Here is a 15,645-nt window from a genome sequence, read left to right as displayed (position 1 = left end):
AGAGAATGGAGAGTTTCCCATATCTGGGCAGTGTGCTCATGACCGGCTCCGGTTTGATATGGCACCTGGGTCTGTTCGGAGACCTCCTGTCAGCGAGCCTTCGACACTTCACGTGGCCTCAAAGTGCACCTGGCACAGGCGCCATGGTGACATCACCGTCATTTAGTAGCGAATGGCGGGTAATGATATTGCTATATGAATGTATTTAGTGTGTGTATATGTGTGTATATATGTGTGTATGTATTCACGTGCATTGTGGCTCTTGAGATAGTATTTTGTACCGAATTCGGGAAAAAAAATTGTCTCTTCTTGTTATTTTGTTTGCCGACCCCATGGTACTAACGCTATGTTTCAACAAGCATTTTCAAGCATGCTCGGTCACCAAAAAAATGGCCCGGGAAGGGCCCAGGAACAACAGCACAACTCTGATCTCTGGCCCCGTGTTTCACGGACCGCGCTGCTCTGTGTAATCGGCTCCTGCCACCTGTCTCCCCGGTCCCTCCTTTTCCCTACGCAGTGGAGAGCGATTCACTCCCGCCCGGTGATTCAGCTGTTACGAATGAAATGTATTTTCATAGTCGACAGTGGCTTGGCGTAATGGCATTTGATACCCATTCATCTCCACTAGAATTCGATGCACAATTCGAGTGTGATTAATAGTAGAAAAAGCTTTCCTAAATCCATCTTGCGCACACGATTGGTTGGTTTCTAACTATCCGTTATAAATGCAACATTGAGCATACCGTTTGCCTGTGATGTGAAAAAATAACCTGCATCTATTCACACACTCACAACTCCATAATGCATGCATTCTGAGCTTTGAGAATTTATATTATTCAACGAGTTGATGCATCGGTACATGCCTGCACCCTCCTTGCCCTGCATGGCTGGTTTGGAAGAAACGTGGGATTTTTTTTTAAACCTATATTTGTGTTCGTTTTGGCTTCCCCAAGCAAACATATATTGCTTCTGTAATTTGCCCCCCCCCTCCCACCCTCGTTTTTAAAAACAAAAACACAGCCGTGGGTGGAGTTTACACAGGAGACGCCACACGAACGTGGCATCTCTCACGCCGTGACGTTATGAGCAGCTATGAGGGGCAGCCCGAGTTGGCGCTGCGGTGATGCGATGTTAACCACCTCGCCTGGTATGCAGGAGGTCGTGGGTTCGATCCCGGCCTTGACACCTGCTGTATGTTTGTAGTTTGCGTCTCTCTCTCTCTCCTCGTGGTCGCGTAGATTTTTCTCCGTGTCCTCCGGTTTTTCCCTCCACATTTAGAAACGACATGAGTTTAGAGTATTTGGCATCTACGAATTTCCACGTGATGATAAGTCACTTCATTGAGCTATCATTTGTGGCCAGGTCGCTTCTAAAAACGAGCTATATAGCTCAGTGGGCCCGTATACCAGGCAAGGTAGTTAACATTTTGCCACCGTGGTGCCCCTGTACCGTGAGGGCCCTGCACTGACTCGGCTCGGATGCGCCAGTGGACAAAGTATATCTGTGGCGCGTCATCTGCGGTGGGGACAAGTGGCACAGCTATCGAGTGTGCAGGTGGTGTAACTGCAGCTGGACTGGCGGGTCTAAGCACCGGCCTCCGAACAGAGGGGGGGGGGAGGAGGGGGGAAATGGACAGGAAGTGGGGGGACCTATTGCAGTCCTTGCATCGGCGCTCATGTAAACAACGCTTGGCTACTATGTGGGAATCCTCGGCTGAGCCTACTCGCTCAGTCCACAAACCGGACTGGCTTGATTCCCAAGGGTTTGTGGAATATAATAAAAGCACTGCCTGTGTGAGTGCACTGTGCCAGACAGAATCTGCGAGGTTATTCATCGAAGCCCTGGGTCACCACAGGATCCAGATGCGACCCGACTCGCACCTCAGCAGAGGTCGCAAACGGGTTTTGATTCCTTACCCGTACCCGGCCGCACCAGGGTCGCAAATGGGTACCCGTACCCGGCCGGGTACGGGTACCCGTTCACTACCCATACCCTACCCGAAATGAGTGACAAACGGTTACTCACCAGTGACTCACGGCCTACCCGTACCCGGCCGCACCAGGGTTGCAAACGGCTACCCGTACCCGGCTGGATACGGGTAGCCGGGTATCGGGTAGGGTACGGGTATCAGGTACCCGGTTGCGACCTCTGCACCTCAGTCAAGTCACCGCCAGGCGTGTAAAACACGATGTCTTATACACTGACATCATACCCTGCTCAGAAGTAAAAAAGTATTAGATGCACAACGCAATGCACGTTTGCCTCTGCGGGTAAAAGAACAAGCTGGCATGCCAGTCTATTCAGGGAGCCTTTGCTTTGTCGGGAGATTTGACTACACAAAGAAGTGCGCATGAGGAAGCACAAAAACACACGCACTGATGCACAGGTGCACGCTAATGCGACCGTTGCCAACTGTCCTGGCTTGTCCAGGGTCGTAATTTTGTTGAAGTGGCTGTCCTGGGAAATCTGTCTTCCCGGAACATTAAAAGTAAAAAAAAAAAATTCATTGCGAAATTATAAAATTACAGCATTGGGAGATGATCAATACATACTTTGGGAGAGTTCAAAAGATATCTCGGCGGTGTCTGCGACGCATTGGCAGCACCATTTTTTTTTAAAGGCCTAAACAATTAATAAACGTTGGCATTACATAATGCCAGTAGGCCTACGTGGTAAAATAACACTGTGTTAAAAAATGCACGCCGCTGGTGTGGCCCAGGTTACTCGAGCAAATTAATGAGACTATCCTGCTTGCTTGAGCGTTCACCTGGTTAAACAAAAACCTGAAAACTTTAACAAATTGTGATTTTTATTCCATTGTAAGAGCCGTTTCATTTCTTTTTTTTTGGGGGGGGGGGGGGTCACAACTTCCTTTAAGAGAAGCGATGTGAAACCCTGAACCGGTCAAGACAGGACCATCCGACTTCCAACAAGGCCGTCGCGACACACGCAACCGCATACCTGTCAATCCCTTATCAGTGCCTACCGTATGACAGACCAACTCAGACTTTATTGGTCACCCCGTGCCCTTAGAAATCTCAACGTTAATCCTACAAAGTTCCATCACAAGGGAGAAACACAAATAGACACAAATTATGGGGTTTCACCCGTATTGAAACGGCTGTACGCCGTATGGACCTGAAAACTCAATTTCCCTGTAAAAGAATATGGATAAACCGTATGGGTTGACAGGTATGCAACCGAACACCGGCACAAACAGTTCTTTCAAACTCGCTTGCCCGAAACGTCTGACTTCACCCTTTGGGGAAATCTACTACTTCCCATCCTGCCCTCTGTGTAGAGGCAGCTGGGTCCACAGACTTGCGACAGCAGCACTCCTCCACTGCTGGCGGCCGTCACCAGATCCCATTTGTCGCCAAAGTCTCAGCCTCATTCCTCTCCATTCGAGATGTTAACTACCTCGCCTGGCATACAGGTCGTGTGTTTGATCCCCGACCCTGACGCCTGTATGTTTGGGGTTTGCATGTGCTCCCCGTGGTCGCGTGGAATTGTATCCCGGTCCTCCAGTTTTTCCCTCCATATTTAGAAACGTGTGTTTAAAGTATTTCGCTGCGATAAATTTCCACATAAGCCACCTTGTTGAGCTATCATTTGTGGCCAGGTCGCTTCTGAAGAAGAGCTATATCGCTCAGTGGGCCTTACATGGTAAAACAAAAAAAAATTCGTTTAATTTCAATTTTTCGGAGTCACCCTATCTCTGTTAGCTTGCATTATTATGACCCACACCACGGTAACTTTCAAACACAGTTTCCTCCTACTCATCATCATCACCACCATCACCACCATCAGCCAGAGTAAATCCACTGCTGGATGAAGGCCTAACCCCAGGCTGCCGCCACCTCTCAAAATTCTGCGATGTAACAATCCGCCAGGCACCTGCGTATGAAACGGATTTCATTGCTCCCATCACCTACCGTCCTCCTACTCTCCCTCACGCGCAAATCCAGCGTGGAAGGAGTAGGACTACGATCTAGAGGGATTCTCTATATTTTTTTAGAATCCATCCAAATCGTAGTAATCTACAATCCCTCTAGGGGAAGTCATCGATGGCCTGCAGTGGAATGAGAAAAAGGTGCAGGGTAGCACATTTCCGGCTAGAACATCAGCTCACGTGCAGTTGAAAGGATTACTGCCTTGCAACGATCGTGAGAGATGGTGGCGGACGAGGGAGCCCTTCATCCAGCAGCGGATTGAGCACGACTACAACTCTCATCCACCGGGGCAGCGGCACGGACAAGCCACCCGTGGGGCCCAGCACCTTTACCACACGGCAGACACAACCAGCGCCCAACTACCCGGCGCACTGGCCGATCTCCCCGTCCTCCGTCGTGAGCAGCTCCAGGATGCCGATCTCCTGCATCGTCCGGCGCGCCACCACGTCCCACCCGCGGTTGGCCCGCGGGTTGACGGGCGACGGGTGCATGAGGAAGGCGACGCGGACTTCGGCGGGCCCCATCCCGCCGGCCTCGAGCGCGTCACGGGCACGTCGCTCCGCGTAGCGGCCCAGGCCCACCACGACGCGCACGCCCAGGGCCCGCACGGCGAGGCAGAGAGCGGCGTCGCAGGCCCGCACTAGGGCGCGCCGCTGGGCCGCGGGGAGCTCGGGGGGCGTCACGTTCTTGCCGCTCTCGGCGAGGAAGGCGAGCGGGCAGTAGTTGTGCACGTAGCAGCGGCGGAAGAAGGCGTCTGGGGGGCCGCAGAGGCTGCGGAAGAAGCCCCAGAAGCGAGCGCCGCTCACCTCGCTCTTGGGGCACGCGAGGCCCAGGACGGGCCGCTTGGGGTGGACGCGCGGCGGCTGGCGCACCTCGCCCGTGATGCGCAGCCAGTCGCGGACCACCGACACCTCGCCGAACGGCACCTGCGGGGCAGGCGGGCGGGTGGGTGGGTTGGATGGATGGGTGGGGTATGTGAGAGCACGACAAGTGAAACACCGCGTCACCGCTCAACCCAATAAATTGAGTATCGTGCAACAGGAATGATTCTCACGTGGCAAAGCGAGTGGGAAAGTGCTGTGCCCTGTCTGTACCAGAGGTCAATCTTGAATAGATCTGTGGTAGGTCTGCGATATCCGCTTTCATGGGCCATTCCCTAACTGTAAGGCTCGCATTGCTCTGCAAGAGATCCGAATGATTCTTCATCTCACGAAATTATACTGGAGAAAATAAAGACCCCCCCCTGTCCCGCCAAGACCTAAAAAAATATACGTACGCAGAACGCATCGCTACCAACCACCACGGCCCTCACGCTACAACTCACGCACCACGACTCACGCCGCACCATAACCCACGCACCCCGCCACCACGACTCACGCACCCCGGTCTGCGACATGCCGAAGGGCCCCGGGTTCATGCCGAGGAAGAGGACGTCCTTGGGACCGCGGCAGTACGCGGCCACGAAGCGGCGGTGCGTCTCGGCCGCGTACTCCGTGGGGTTATACACGTAGCGCACGGGGTCGCCAAAGCTCAGGCGGCTGAGCACGCCGTTGAGCGTCGCCTCCACCTCCAGGAAGCTGCAGGCGAAGGCCGTGGGCACGAGACGCTCGGGGCTCAGTTCGCCCCCGGTTCTCGCCGCGTCACGCGCCGCCTCTTGCGCCGACGCCGCCGACGCCGCCTCCGGGGAAATTGCAACGTCCGCGGAGTTCCCATCATCGTCGTCGTCGCTGGTGCCGCAGGCTCGCTTGTTCCTGGGTTCCGGATGCTGCGGTTGTTGTTGTTGTCGTCGCTTTGTGGGCAGCATCGTGGCTACCCTGGGCAGCACAGGAGAAGCATCGGCGTCCGATTGAATATCGTTCGACTACCATTAATCGTCAACGCTGTATAGCGCTCCCGTTATGCTGCTATAGTGCTCCACATGCCGAGAGCTGCTTCTCGAGCAAAAGTTGAGTTCCTTAAGTAGCTCCCAGCACTTTGAACGAACCGTCGGACGTCATGCCAAAACAACATGCACAAAGTTGAAAGCGTGAATAAGTTTGCTCCGTCCGCCTGTCCGGTCTGTAACCTTGTGCGATGACGCTTCAAGAGAGGTACCGATGTGAACAAAAGTTGCGTTGCCATTCGAGGCTTAGCCTTAGAGAAAACCGGTGGAATTGATCAATGGTTTGGCCAAAACTTTGAGACGTAATTTGCCTCTGTGTCTGTGTCCTGATGGCAGAGCAGCACCTACCCCCCCCCAGTTCCCAATGACATCATTACATTGTACATCATCAAACACGTGTTCAGAGAGCATTACCGAATCAAATATATTTGCACGATATTTCTTCGACGTGCTGTGTCGTGAGAAAGATGTTTGCTTTTCCATTTATAACTCAAAAGGTATGTATGTTGAACTTCTTTTTTAAAAACAGCTATATAGCTCAGTGGGCCTTGCCTGCTAAAATAAAAAGTTGAGTTTTTGCGCCCACAAGACATGCGGTGAAACGTCCCTTTTAAAAGATATATTGCTCATTTCACATTACTGTAAGCATGCATGCATGTTGAACTTCTTTTGCATCGTACGTAGCCAACCGTGCTAATCGGAGGTACGGGGGAAGGACAACTAAACAGAAAAAAGCATTTCCTAAAAAATTAGTTATCAATCCGCAGGCAAGTGGTACAAGGTTGATGATGCCGCCAAAATTTAGCACACAAAGAAATCACCTTATCCCAAATGAAAGGTTGTTGTGGGTAACGATACATCGTAATCGCAAAGTGCTTTCCTACACGGGCACGGCATGTTAATCGATTAGGACTGTACAGCACAGGGGGTTCGGCAACCTGCGGCTCTTTAAGGACCGCTTCGTCGTGACGTTGTTTAATTAAGGACCATCGCCGTCTCGTATTCACATGCATTGCGGCTCTTGAAAGATTGAGATTTTTACCGAATTTGGAAAACACGTTCCTTCGGAGTGGGCAAGTAGGAACTTGGTTGGACAGCGCATTCGTGCGATCCATGTCACGCGGTGCAAGCTGCGTGGGGCGGCGCGTCACGTGGTGCTGAGCCTGCCCGAAGCGCTATGAATTACAAATCGAGGGCGTGGCTATGCACGACAGACAAATAATCCCTGGTGGGCAGTGTGGAACTGTTGTTCCAACCTGTATAATCCCTGGTGGGCAGTGTGGAACTGTTGTTCCTACCTGTAAAATGGCTCTTCTCGCTATTTTGGTTGCCACAACAATTACTCAACATTTTACTCCAATTGTAAATGTTGTGGGTTTACTCTCCAACACACCGGTGTGCATGAACTAGTAACGAATTGGCATGTTTCATTTACGTGACAAACCTTTACTAATTGTCTGTATCGGATGGCAGCGGGTTTAACGACACATTTATATTTACACGATCTAACCCAATATAAAAAAACGTTATTGCTGTTCGCCAAGTCACTTGACAGTCGTGTAAAACACTTATCCCCACTCGTTGGGAGTTTGTGAAGCGGGCCCCCGGCTCGTTTCCCGGGCCGGGCTGTGGAAACGCGGCATGATGGACTGGGCGATACGGGTGCTCGCCCGCGTTCGTGATGTATGTGCCTGAGCTCAGCAGTTTATGATGGGCCTTTTTATTCCCTAATAGCCCCACTTCTGTGCATCAAACGCACTGCGCCGTAACCTACTTTGAGGCTTAATAAAGCCCTCCGACACCCGTGCATTCATTGTCTACTCTCTCCGGCACGGCATTAGAAATATTGTCATGCCAAAGCGCAATTAGAACTGTGATGTATTGCTGCGCTCATAGTTCCGCAAATCCCTGACCACTAAAGTGAATGTCGCGATATTGGGTTTACCTAAAACATCAATACCGGGCTGTGTTTTGCATACAATTGCACGACTCTGTAGAATAACACAGGCGCGTGCGTGTGCGGGTGGGTTTATATATAGTGGGGAGCGGTAGTGTAGTGGTTAGCGCGCTGCGTTATGAACCTGGCGACCTGGGTTCGATTCCCGCTCACGGCCAACACCAGTGACGATTATCTGAACTGGTCCTGGGCCTCCCCTAGGTCGACTCAGCCTTAAATGAGTACCTGATGCGGTGTGTAAACATCGCCACTGGGGAGACAAAGGCGGTCGGGCGTGGTGCTGGCCACCCACCCCCTCGTGTACCGTTTCGGCCTTCATAGGTGCTCGCTAACAGCACTTGCCCCCACAGTCTGTTAAGGCTATACGGGGGATCTTTGATCTTTGATATATAGTGGGGAGCGGTGGCGCATTGGTTAGCGGATTGCGCTGCGAACCTCCCCCCGCAACCTGGGTTCCATTCCTAGCCATGGCTAAGAGCAGCGGTGTTATCTAAACTGGTCTTCAGTCTCTTCTAGGTCGAAATAACATTTTAAACGAGTAACGCATGCGGTGTGTAAACATCCACACTGGAGAGACAAAGGTGGCCAGGAGTGGTGCTGGTCACACCACAACTTTGTAGATAAAGCTGGCCCTAATAGGTGCTCATGAACAGAATGTGTATGCGATGGTGGGGATCTTGGTATTAATGTAGGTTTATATTAGGCAAGTCATAATTAACATGCCAAGGCTTTGCTGGCTTGTATGTCAGTGTTTTTTTGCCAGATTTAATTTGCTCTTGCAGAACCCAATTTTTGTTACTGTATTATAGCCTTGCATCCTCTCTCAATTTGGTGAATTTACCATGAAGAAATGCTCTTCAACTCATGTTCGATGTCGACCACAGTTAGATTTGCTATTGTGACTTGCAACTATGATTGAACAACCATGAATTCCTTTGTATAATTTATTTTACTATTCTTGTAAAAAAAAAAAACTATTCTTGTAATTTTTTTCATCACATAATTCTGTCGTATTTACCGAGTTTATGGAAGAATGTGTAAATATTCTACTTATGTAACTACCTCTGAATTTTTTCCCCTATTGCTGACCCCAGCTTGGGCTGGACCCCTGTGAGAAAAGAGCTTCATAGCTCATCAGGTTTTTATTTTCCCACTTTAAAACATTTTAAGTTAATTTATATGGCTATATATAAATGTGATTAGCGTCTCCATGTGGTCAGGAAAAAACTGGAGTATTCCGGGTGAAATACCTTTCACAAAGGAAGAGATAACCCTTTAAAAAACAATTCACACAAACATGTTGGCACCCTACTTGCTGTACTTACGAATACCCAATTGAGAAAAAAATTTCCCAACCCTCCTATCCTCGCGCGAAACTGGAAAAAAAAAACATTTCCACCAGAGCCACGGAGTGAGAGTGGGAGAGATCGAGCGAGCGAGTGATACACACGAAATAGTGAAATTAATCATGGCGCAATTTGCATCCCCGCGCTATTAATAAAAATTACGGTGACATGAGAGAGTGGGATCTCTTGAGTGGCACCGCACTTGTCCGATTACTACAGCAGACATCACAAAGACAAATCATGCGCAGGAAACATGCATCTGTGCTTCATTGGCGATTACAAATTACGCACTATTACAACATTATTGTAAAATATTGATCTGTCAAGCAATCTCGCATAGGATGTATTATTCATTTGAAATGCTACTGAACGTAATTTCCTTTTTTTATTGCCTTACTTATTAATATTTCATTTCTGGCCACTCGGTAAATAACGGGCATCCAAGGCACGTGCTTAAATTGCATTAAACAAGGGCTTTGTCAAATGCTTCTGCAGCGATATCTTTGCTTAAAATCAAAACGGCAGTCAATCGTGATCAGTGTGCCTCAAACGGCTACGAGCAATGCAATTAAGGCCCCAAATTCGTTTCTGAATCCATGAGGAGATGTAATTTTTTTATTGAGTAATATAAAATAATAAACACTGACATATCACACAAACTGTGATCGAGACCGCCACGGGAATAGGTAAGGGTGGATCGAATTGTCGCAAATTCAGGGTCGCAATTCTATTTGAAAGATTCATCTTTAAAAATGTGTGAATGGTAGTGCCTCTAGTGGCTGTAGAGGTCAGAGTAACCCATAACATACAGCATATGTAAATTGAAAAACATTTAACCTTATTTTGAACAACTGAATACATATGTTGTGTAGTAGAACCACGCGGAGACGGAGTTTAGTGTAAGGGCGATTGCCGTTTATTAAACTATCACGTTCAGCGCTCAAGCTCACACCAGGAGTAGGTGCTCTCTATCCTTGGTCCTTACCCTGGACCCCCAAACTCTATGTCGTCCTACCCTCGGCTATCCATGGGCTCTCTCTCTCGGGCCGGGGCGGGGGCTCATCCAACACCCCCCAGCAACGAGGAGAGAAGAACCCACGCTCTCTCAGCCGATCCTCACTGAATACTTGGAGCCCCGCTCTCGGCTATCCCCTTGGCTCTCCGACTCATCTGCCCCGGACGGGGGTTCAGCCAACACCGTCCGGCGACGAGCGGGAGAGATCTCCTGCAGCCGATCCTTGCCCCGGGCTCCCACAACGACCCACGCCTTCGTCACGGGGTCCTCCTTAAGTACCCCTTGGGCGGCACCTCCCCCTAACTCAGACCCGCCTTTGTTCCCGAAGGTACCCCCTTACAGCACCCGTGACATGACGTGATCCTCCGCTGTCAACTCGCTCGCACCTCATTCTGTACACCCTCTCATGGTTGCTCACACTACTCCTCTACACATATAAGTGTCATTCATACCTAATAAACTATACCCCATTAGACGGTCAACTCAGCCCAATGTCCTAACAGGGCTTATAAAATGAGTACCACTTTTTGGGGCATCCTATCACAAAAGCCTGGTGCTTGTCACAGCAATGTGGAATTTCTGCTCCTGGCTCAGGACCACCAATGGAGCTGGGTACTGCCAATCACTCAATGGTGTGGAGATACAAGTGCAATCCACTGCTGAATTATGGTTTCCCAATACCGTGCGGGTCGTGGGGGTTATATGACCATTCTTCATCGTTGAAGTCAACATGGGTTGGTGAAGGCGGGTAGATGTTTCTGCACTGTCCTATTCTATCCACTATGTAGCCCCAAAACCGATAACCTGCATGTTGAACTTCTTTTGGACTGTACGTAGCCAACCGTGTGCGTCGGAGGTGCAGGGAAGGACAACAAACTAAAGACAAAAAGTAGCTCTAATTTTTTTGTATCAAGATTTAAAAGTGCATAGCTCCAGTAGCTTCCTAATATCAGAAGGAAAGACGTTCCAGATGACCACAGAAGCGCGTCTGGAAGCGCACGATGCGGTAACCGTCTTTGTTCGATGACCAGCCAAAAGCCACTGCGAAGATGACCGGAGTTCGCGTTATGGTAAATGCCCCTTGACGAGATCAGCAAGATGTATGCATGGTGGTCACTCGTTCAATCACTATCCGGGCTCAAATCCCGATTAACTTTCAAGATCGGATGACATCAGCCACATTGGGTGATGACGTGGCCCAGCGGTAGCGCGCTCGCCACTTGTCACAAAGGTGCGTTGTTCTAACCCAGTGGCCGCCCTGGTTATTACCGTGGGTGTATTTAATGTGCATAAAATACATGCGTCTGCTCCAAAATATACGTCAATGGTCCCATTACCGTCATTCGCAAGAGTCGGCCATTGTGTGCTGGTGTCACGGTCCACATTTGCAAAATTCAACCTCGATTACTCAATTGGGATTTACACGCAGCAATCATTGGCCCGAATGTACAAACTTGAAAAAAAGTCAAGATACTTACTGAGGCTATCCTGGGTAAACAAGCATGATAATACATTCTGGCCAATTTGGTCATAAGCAGTGATATACACTATATATTAGGTGTTAGATCATAAATATAGACCTACTTAAATGCAGCAACCAATTTTCTTTAATTGCATTTGCTGAGCAGAGCTACAATAAGATAGCAGCCAGCACCATAGAGATTCGGGTATTATTGGAATGAGAGATATACATGTTCTCATCTGGCATAAGCAAAACGGCCTACGCTTCAAAAGTATCCGTTGGCAGATTACCAGGGTTGTGGATTCAACGTAACGTACATCAATAAATTAATATTTTCACAATTTTGCTTGTCTTGAAACGATGGTGCTGATATGCAATCACTGTAGGCTGTGCGACTGATGGGTTATGTAATATTTTCGGATGTGTGAAAGCGACACATTTTCTGCTTAATAATTGTGTTATTTATATTCTCCACAACGATGCGTGCGATTATTTATCTTAACGTGAGACTGGTTTGATTTTTTTAGCCGCTCCTCCTTGCTTGAGGTTCAGTCACTCAGTGCCCACGAGACCCGCTACGTCTTGCGAGTAATAAATAAAATTACATTTTCAAAATATCTTGAACGTCTATTTTACAGCACGTGCCTGTGCGATTTGGTCATTTCCTGCAGGAAGTATAAAAAATAAGAATTGGTTTTACCCTTTCTGGCAAAAAAACAGGTGTTAAGATGTTCAAAAACTAAATACATACCTTTTTGCAAGGAATTAAATCTGCTTTATACACACATACTTGTGGTAAAACAAGCAAACAAACATGCTCTGATAATTTTTGCATTGTCTTTGAAACTGATTGGCCTACATCAGAAACAGCCTGCCTTCTTCTGTATGGCCTTGTCTCACCAGTGTTAGACCATAAAAACGCCAAAAGGCGAACATTACAAAGACAATGCAACATTTACAGCTCGGGGTTGAGGAGTTAAACCTATGGGACCTTTTTGCCAGAATCAAAGTGTGAAAAATAAGAATAGGCTTTACCCTTTCTGGCAATAAAACAGGTGTTAAGATATTATATTCTTGGTTCTTTCGGTAAAGTCACGTAGAAGGGAAATAATTATTTTATTAAATGTATTATTTCCCTTCTACGTGACTTTACCGAAAGAACCAAGAATATGAATCCCTGCAGTCACGAAAGCTTTAAATCAAAATTTAGGTGTTAAGATGTTAAAACACCCAACAGATACCTTTTTGCAAGGAATACAAGTCTGCATTAACCACACGTGCTTGTGGCAAAACATGCAAACAAGACATGCTCTGATAATTGTATAATGTAAGCGTTGTCTTTGAAACTGATTGCGAGTGACCGTGACGGGAATGGAACCACCGGTCCCACGAAAACCGACCATCTTGACCACAAGGCCACGGAGCCGCCATAGTCTAAATTAATGATGATATATGGTAATGGGATCCAATATTGCTTTTTGTTAAGCATATATTTGTGCACCTATACACAGTATTGCTCATTTAGCCCCTAAGTATTAATGCATTCTGAATACCACTCCATCAATCACTTTGGGTTACGCATTTCAAACGCTGGGCATTTCGTGTATACTCTAAATTATTATGTTTTCATATGCATGATTACCACAAAGGTGACTGGTCAGCAGAAATGAATGAACCAGATTACGGAGAGTTCACAGTAAATAGCAATTGTTATACTTTACTATCCTTTAGTTATATAGGATATCCTCAATGAGTCTCAACAGTCTTCTTGGTTCTTTCGGTAAAGTCACGTAGAATGGAAATAATAAAATAATAAAATAAAACATCATAAAATAATTCTCACGACGTTTCGGCCACAACGCAAGTAGCCGTCCTCAGATGAAGAACAGGTCTGTCGAGAAGACAGAGTCTGAATGACACACCCCAGGCTTGGAGCGTCTATTTAAGCTGGTATGGAGGGGGAAGAGCGCCTTGAGTCTCAACAATATTTATGAGGAGGGTCCTGCAATGGTCATCATCAACACCTGCCATGATAATTCCACTGCTGGATGAACGCCTCACAAAGCCCCCTTTGTCATCACTCACAATCTCGCACCTACACACGAGCTAATCACGTTGCTCTGCGATGGATGGCCTCTTGTGCACATATCCCTTCTTGGACTGCCACTCTACAGTTAGTCTCAAATTGCCCGCCATCATCGCTTTTAGCAATGTGTTTTGCCCAAAAGCACTTACATATGATGTCTCTAACCTGCGATGTTATCGAATCCATTGGTTCCTCTATGTTTTTGTAGTGGCAAGGTTTTGATGGATTACTTTTCTCGTCAATTACAGAGTGGATTAGTGACATAATACCAAAAATGCACGTTTGGCAACTGGGAATAAACCGGGAAAAACCAGAGAAATCCCATGCATATGAGAGGGGGGAACATTCGGAAACACCTGCAAAACCCTCTATGTTGAACTTATTTCGCACCGTACGTGGCCAACCGTGCTAATCAGAGGTGCCAGGGAAGGATATAAAACTAAACTTGTTTATGGACCCACTAAAGACTGAGCAAGCTCAAGACCTGCATTTCGCGTGGACTTTTTTCCGTAATCGGTTGAGCAGCACAGAATTAAACGCCTAACAAACCGCACCACCAACGTTTTAATAGGAAATAACACAATACGCGTCTCGAATTGCACAGGGCTACAAGATACATAGTTTGAGAGATGGGAGGGAATTTCAAAGTCGAAACCAGACAGCCAGGGCGGACCATGCGCCATCAACGACAGTGGAGTAATTCTAGATTTGAAGCTTTGGAGTAACCAATTGAAATCCATGACAGAGGTCGCAACCGGGTACCCGATACCCGTACCCTACCCGATACCCTGCTACCCGGCCGGGTACGGGTACCCGTTTGCGACCCTGGTGCGGCCGGGTACGGGTAGACCGTGAGTCACTGATGAGTAACTGTTTGTCACTCATTTCCCAACGTCTTGTCTCTTCTCACAATTCAAGTTGCTAGAATCAACCCACCCGCGCCTGCAACATGGCTTCATCCCAGAGGTCGCAATCAGGTACCCGATACCCGTACCCTACCCGTATCCAGCCGGGTACGGCCGGGTACCCGTTTGCGACCCTGGTGCGGCGGGGTACGGGTACGGGTAAGGAATCAAAACCCGTTTGCGACCTCTGGTCCATGCTCACAGTAAGCACGGTAGCAGCGATATAAAGAGGAGGCTGCCGACAGCAGCCGGTGTGTGAGCGAGTGACAGGAGTGAAACAATGAGTGTTGGATCAACAATCAACTTCACCGCTTGACGCTGCACTCCAAAGTCAAGCACACGGTATATGTGAATACGGTACATTACGCGACCAGCGTGACAGGCTTATATCGAGTGTGTATCAAACAAATTAACTATTTAGCGTTTGCTAAACGCGTACAGCGCGCATGTATACACGTGCACACGCGTACAGTACACAGTACAGTGTCTGCAGTATTGCAGTCAACACGCGCCGCGGGCTAACACAAAATTGAGGTCCCCGCGCGTTAGCAACAACGTACACGTAGAAAGGTGACATGTTAAATTACGAGCAAATGAATGTGCACCATGACAGTGAATAAGAATTCACACACAGACGTGGAAGCGCCGTGTTTACATACGGACCGCCGCGACATCCCTTTGTAATGAGCCCAGTTTACGAATTACACTAGCCCCGCCTCTCGGCGCACGCGATTGGCTGCCCAGGCGTCACGTGCTCACGGCCGACCAATAGAAAGCGTCAATTCTTGCATTTTTTACACCACCCCCCTCTCTCTCTCTCTTACTCCCCCTTCGCCCCTCCCCTCACCCGGCCCCTCCCCCCTTATTCGCCCCTCCCCCCCCCTTCGCCCCTCCCCCCGCGTCACTCGCCCCGCCTTCTTTGCGGCCTAGTGCCAAAGTCGCGAAGCCTGGGCATTTGCGCGGGAGATTAAACAAATCCACACGCGTAAACAAAACAATAAACGCCTGATGGGTGTTTTGTTGTTGTTGCGTGTTAATT

General features: G+C 48.5%; 1 protein-coding gene across 8 annotated transcripts; it reads right to left on the bottom strand.

Annotated features, from left to right (window-relative positions):
* Positions 1-2,852: 2,852 nt before the first annotated feature.
* SMUG1 (single-strand-selective monofunctional uracil-DNA glycosylase 1) lies at positions 2,853-15,314 on the bottom strand. Of its 8 annotated transcripts, none has more exons than XM_078870932.1 (3): positions 15,270-15,314; positions 5,335-5,767; positions 2,853-4,879 (listed from the first exon to the last, which is right to left on the bottom strand). In XM_078870932.1, exons 1-3 carry the CDS (start codon positions 15,278-15,280, stop codon positions 4,313-4,315), a joined length of 1,011 nt encoding a protein of 336 aa, XP_078727058.1. In that variant the 5' UTR covers positions 15,281-15,314; the 3' UTR covers positions 2,853-4,312. The 8 variants fall into 8 exon arrangements, with proteins under 8 accessions (XP_078727058.1, XP_078727064.1, XP_078727061.1 ...); XM_078870938.1 differs by having other exon boundaries at positions 5,335-5,762; positions 15,270-15,288; XM_078870935.1 differs by having other exon boundaries at positions 15,235-15,286.
* Between the last annotated feature and the right edge of the window lie 331 nt (positions 15,315-15,645).

The sequence above is a fragment of the Lampetra fluviatilis genome, chromosome 31 (genome assembly GCF_964198595.1).
Source record: "Lampetra fluviatilis chromosome 31, kcLamFluv1.1, whole genome shotgun sequence".
NCBI lineage: Eukaryota > Metazoa > Chordata > Hyperoartia > Petromyzontiformes > Petromyzontidae > Lampetra > Lampetra fluviatilis.
Note: the sequence above shows the minus strand (reverse complement) of the source record. Positions and strands in the feature narration are given on the sequence as shown.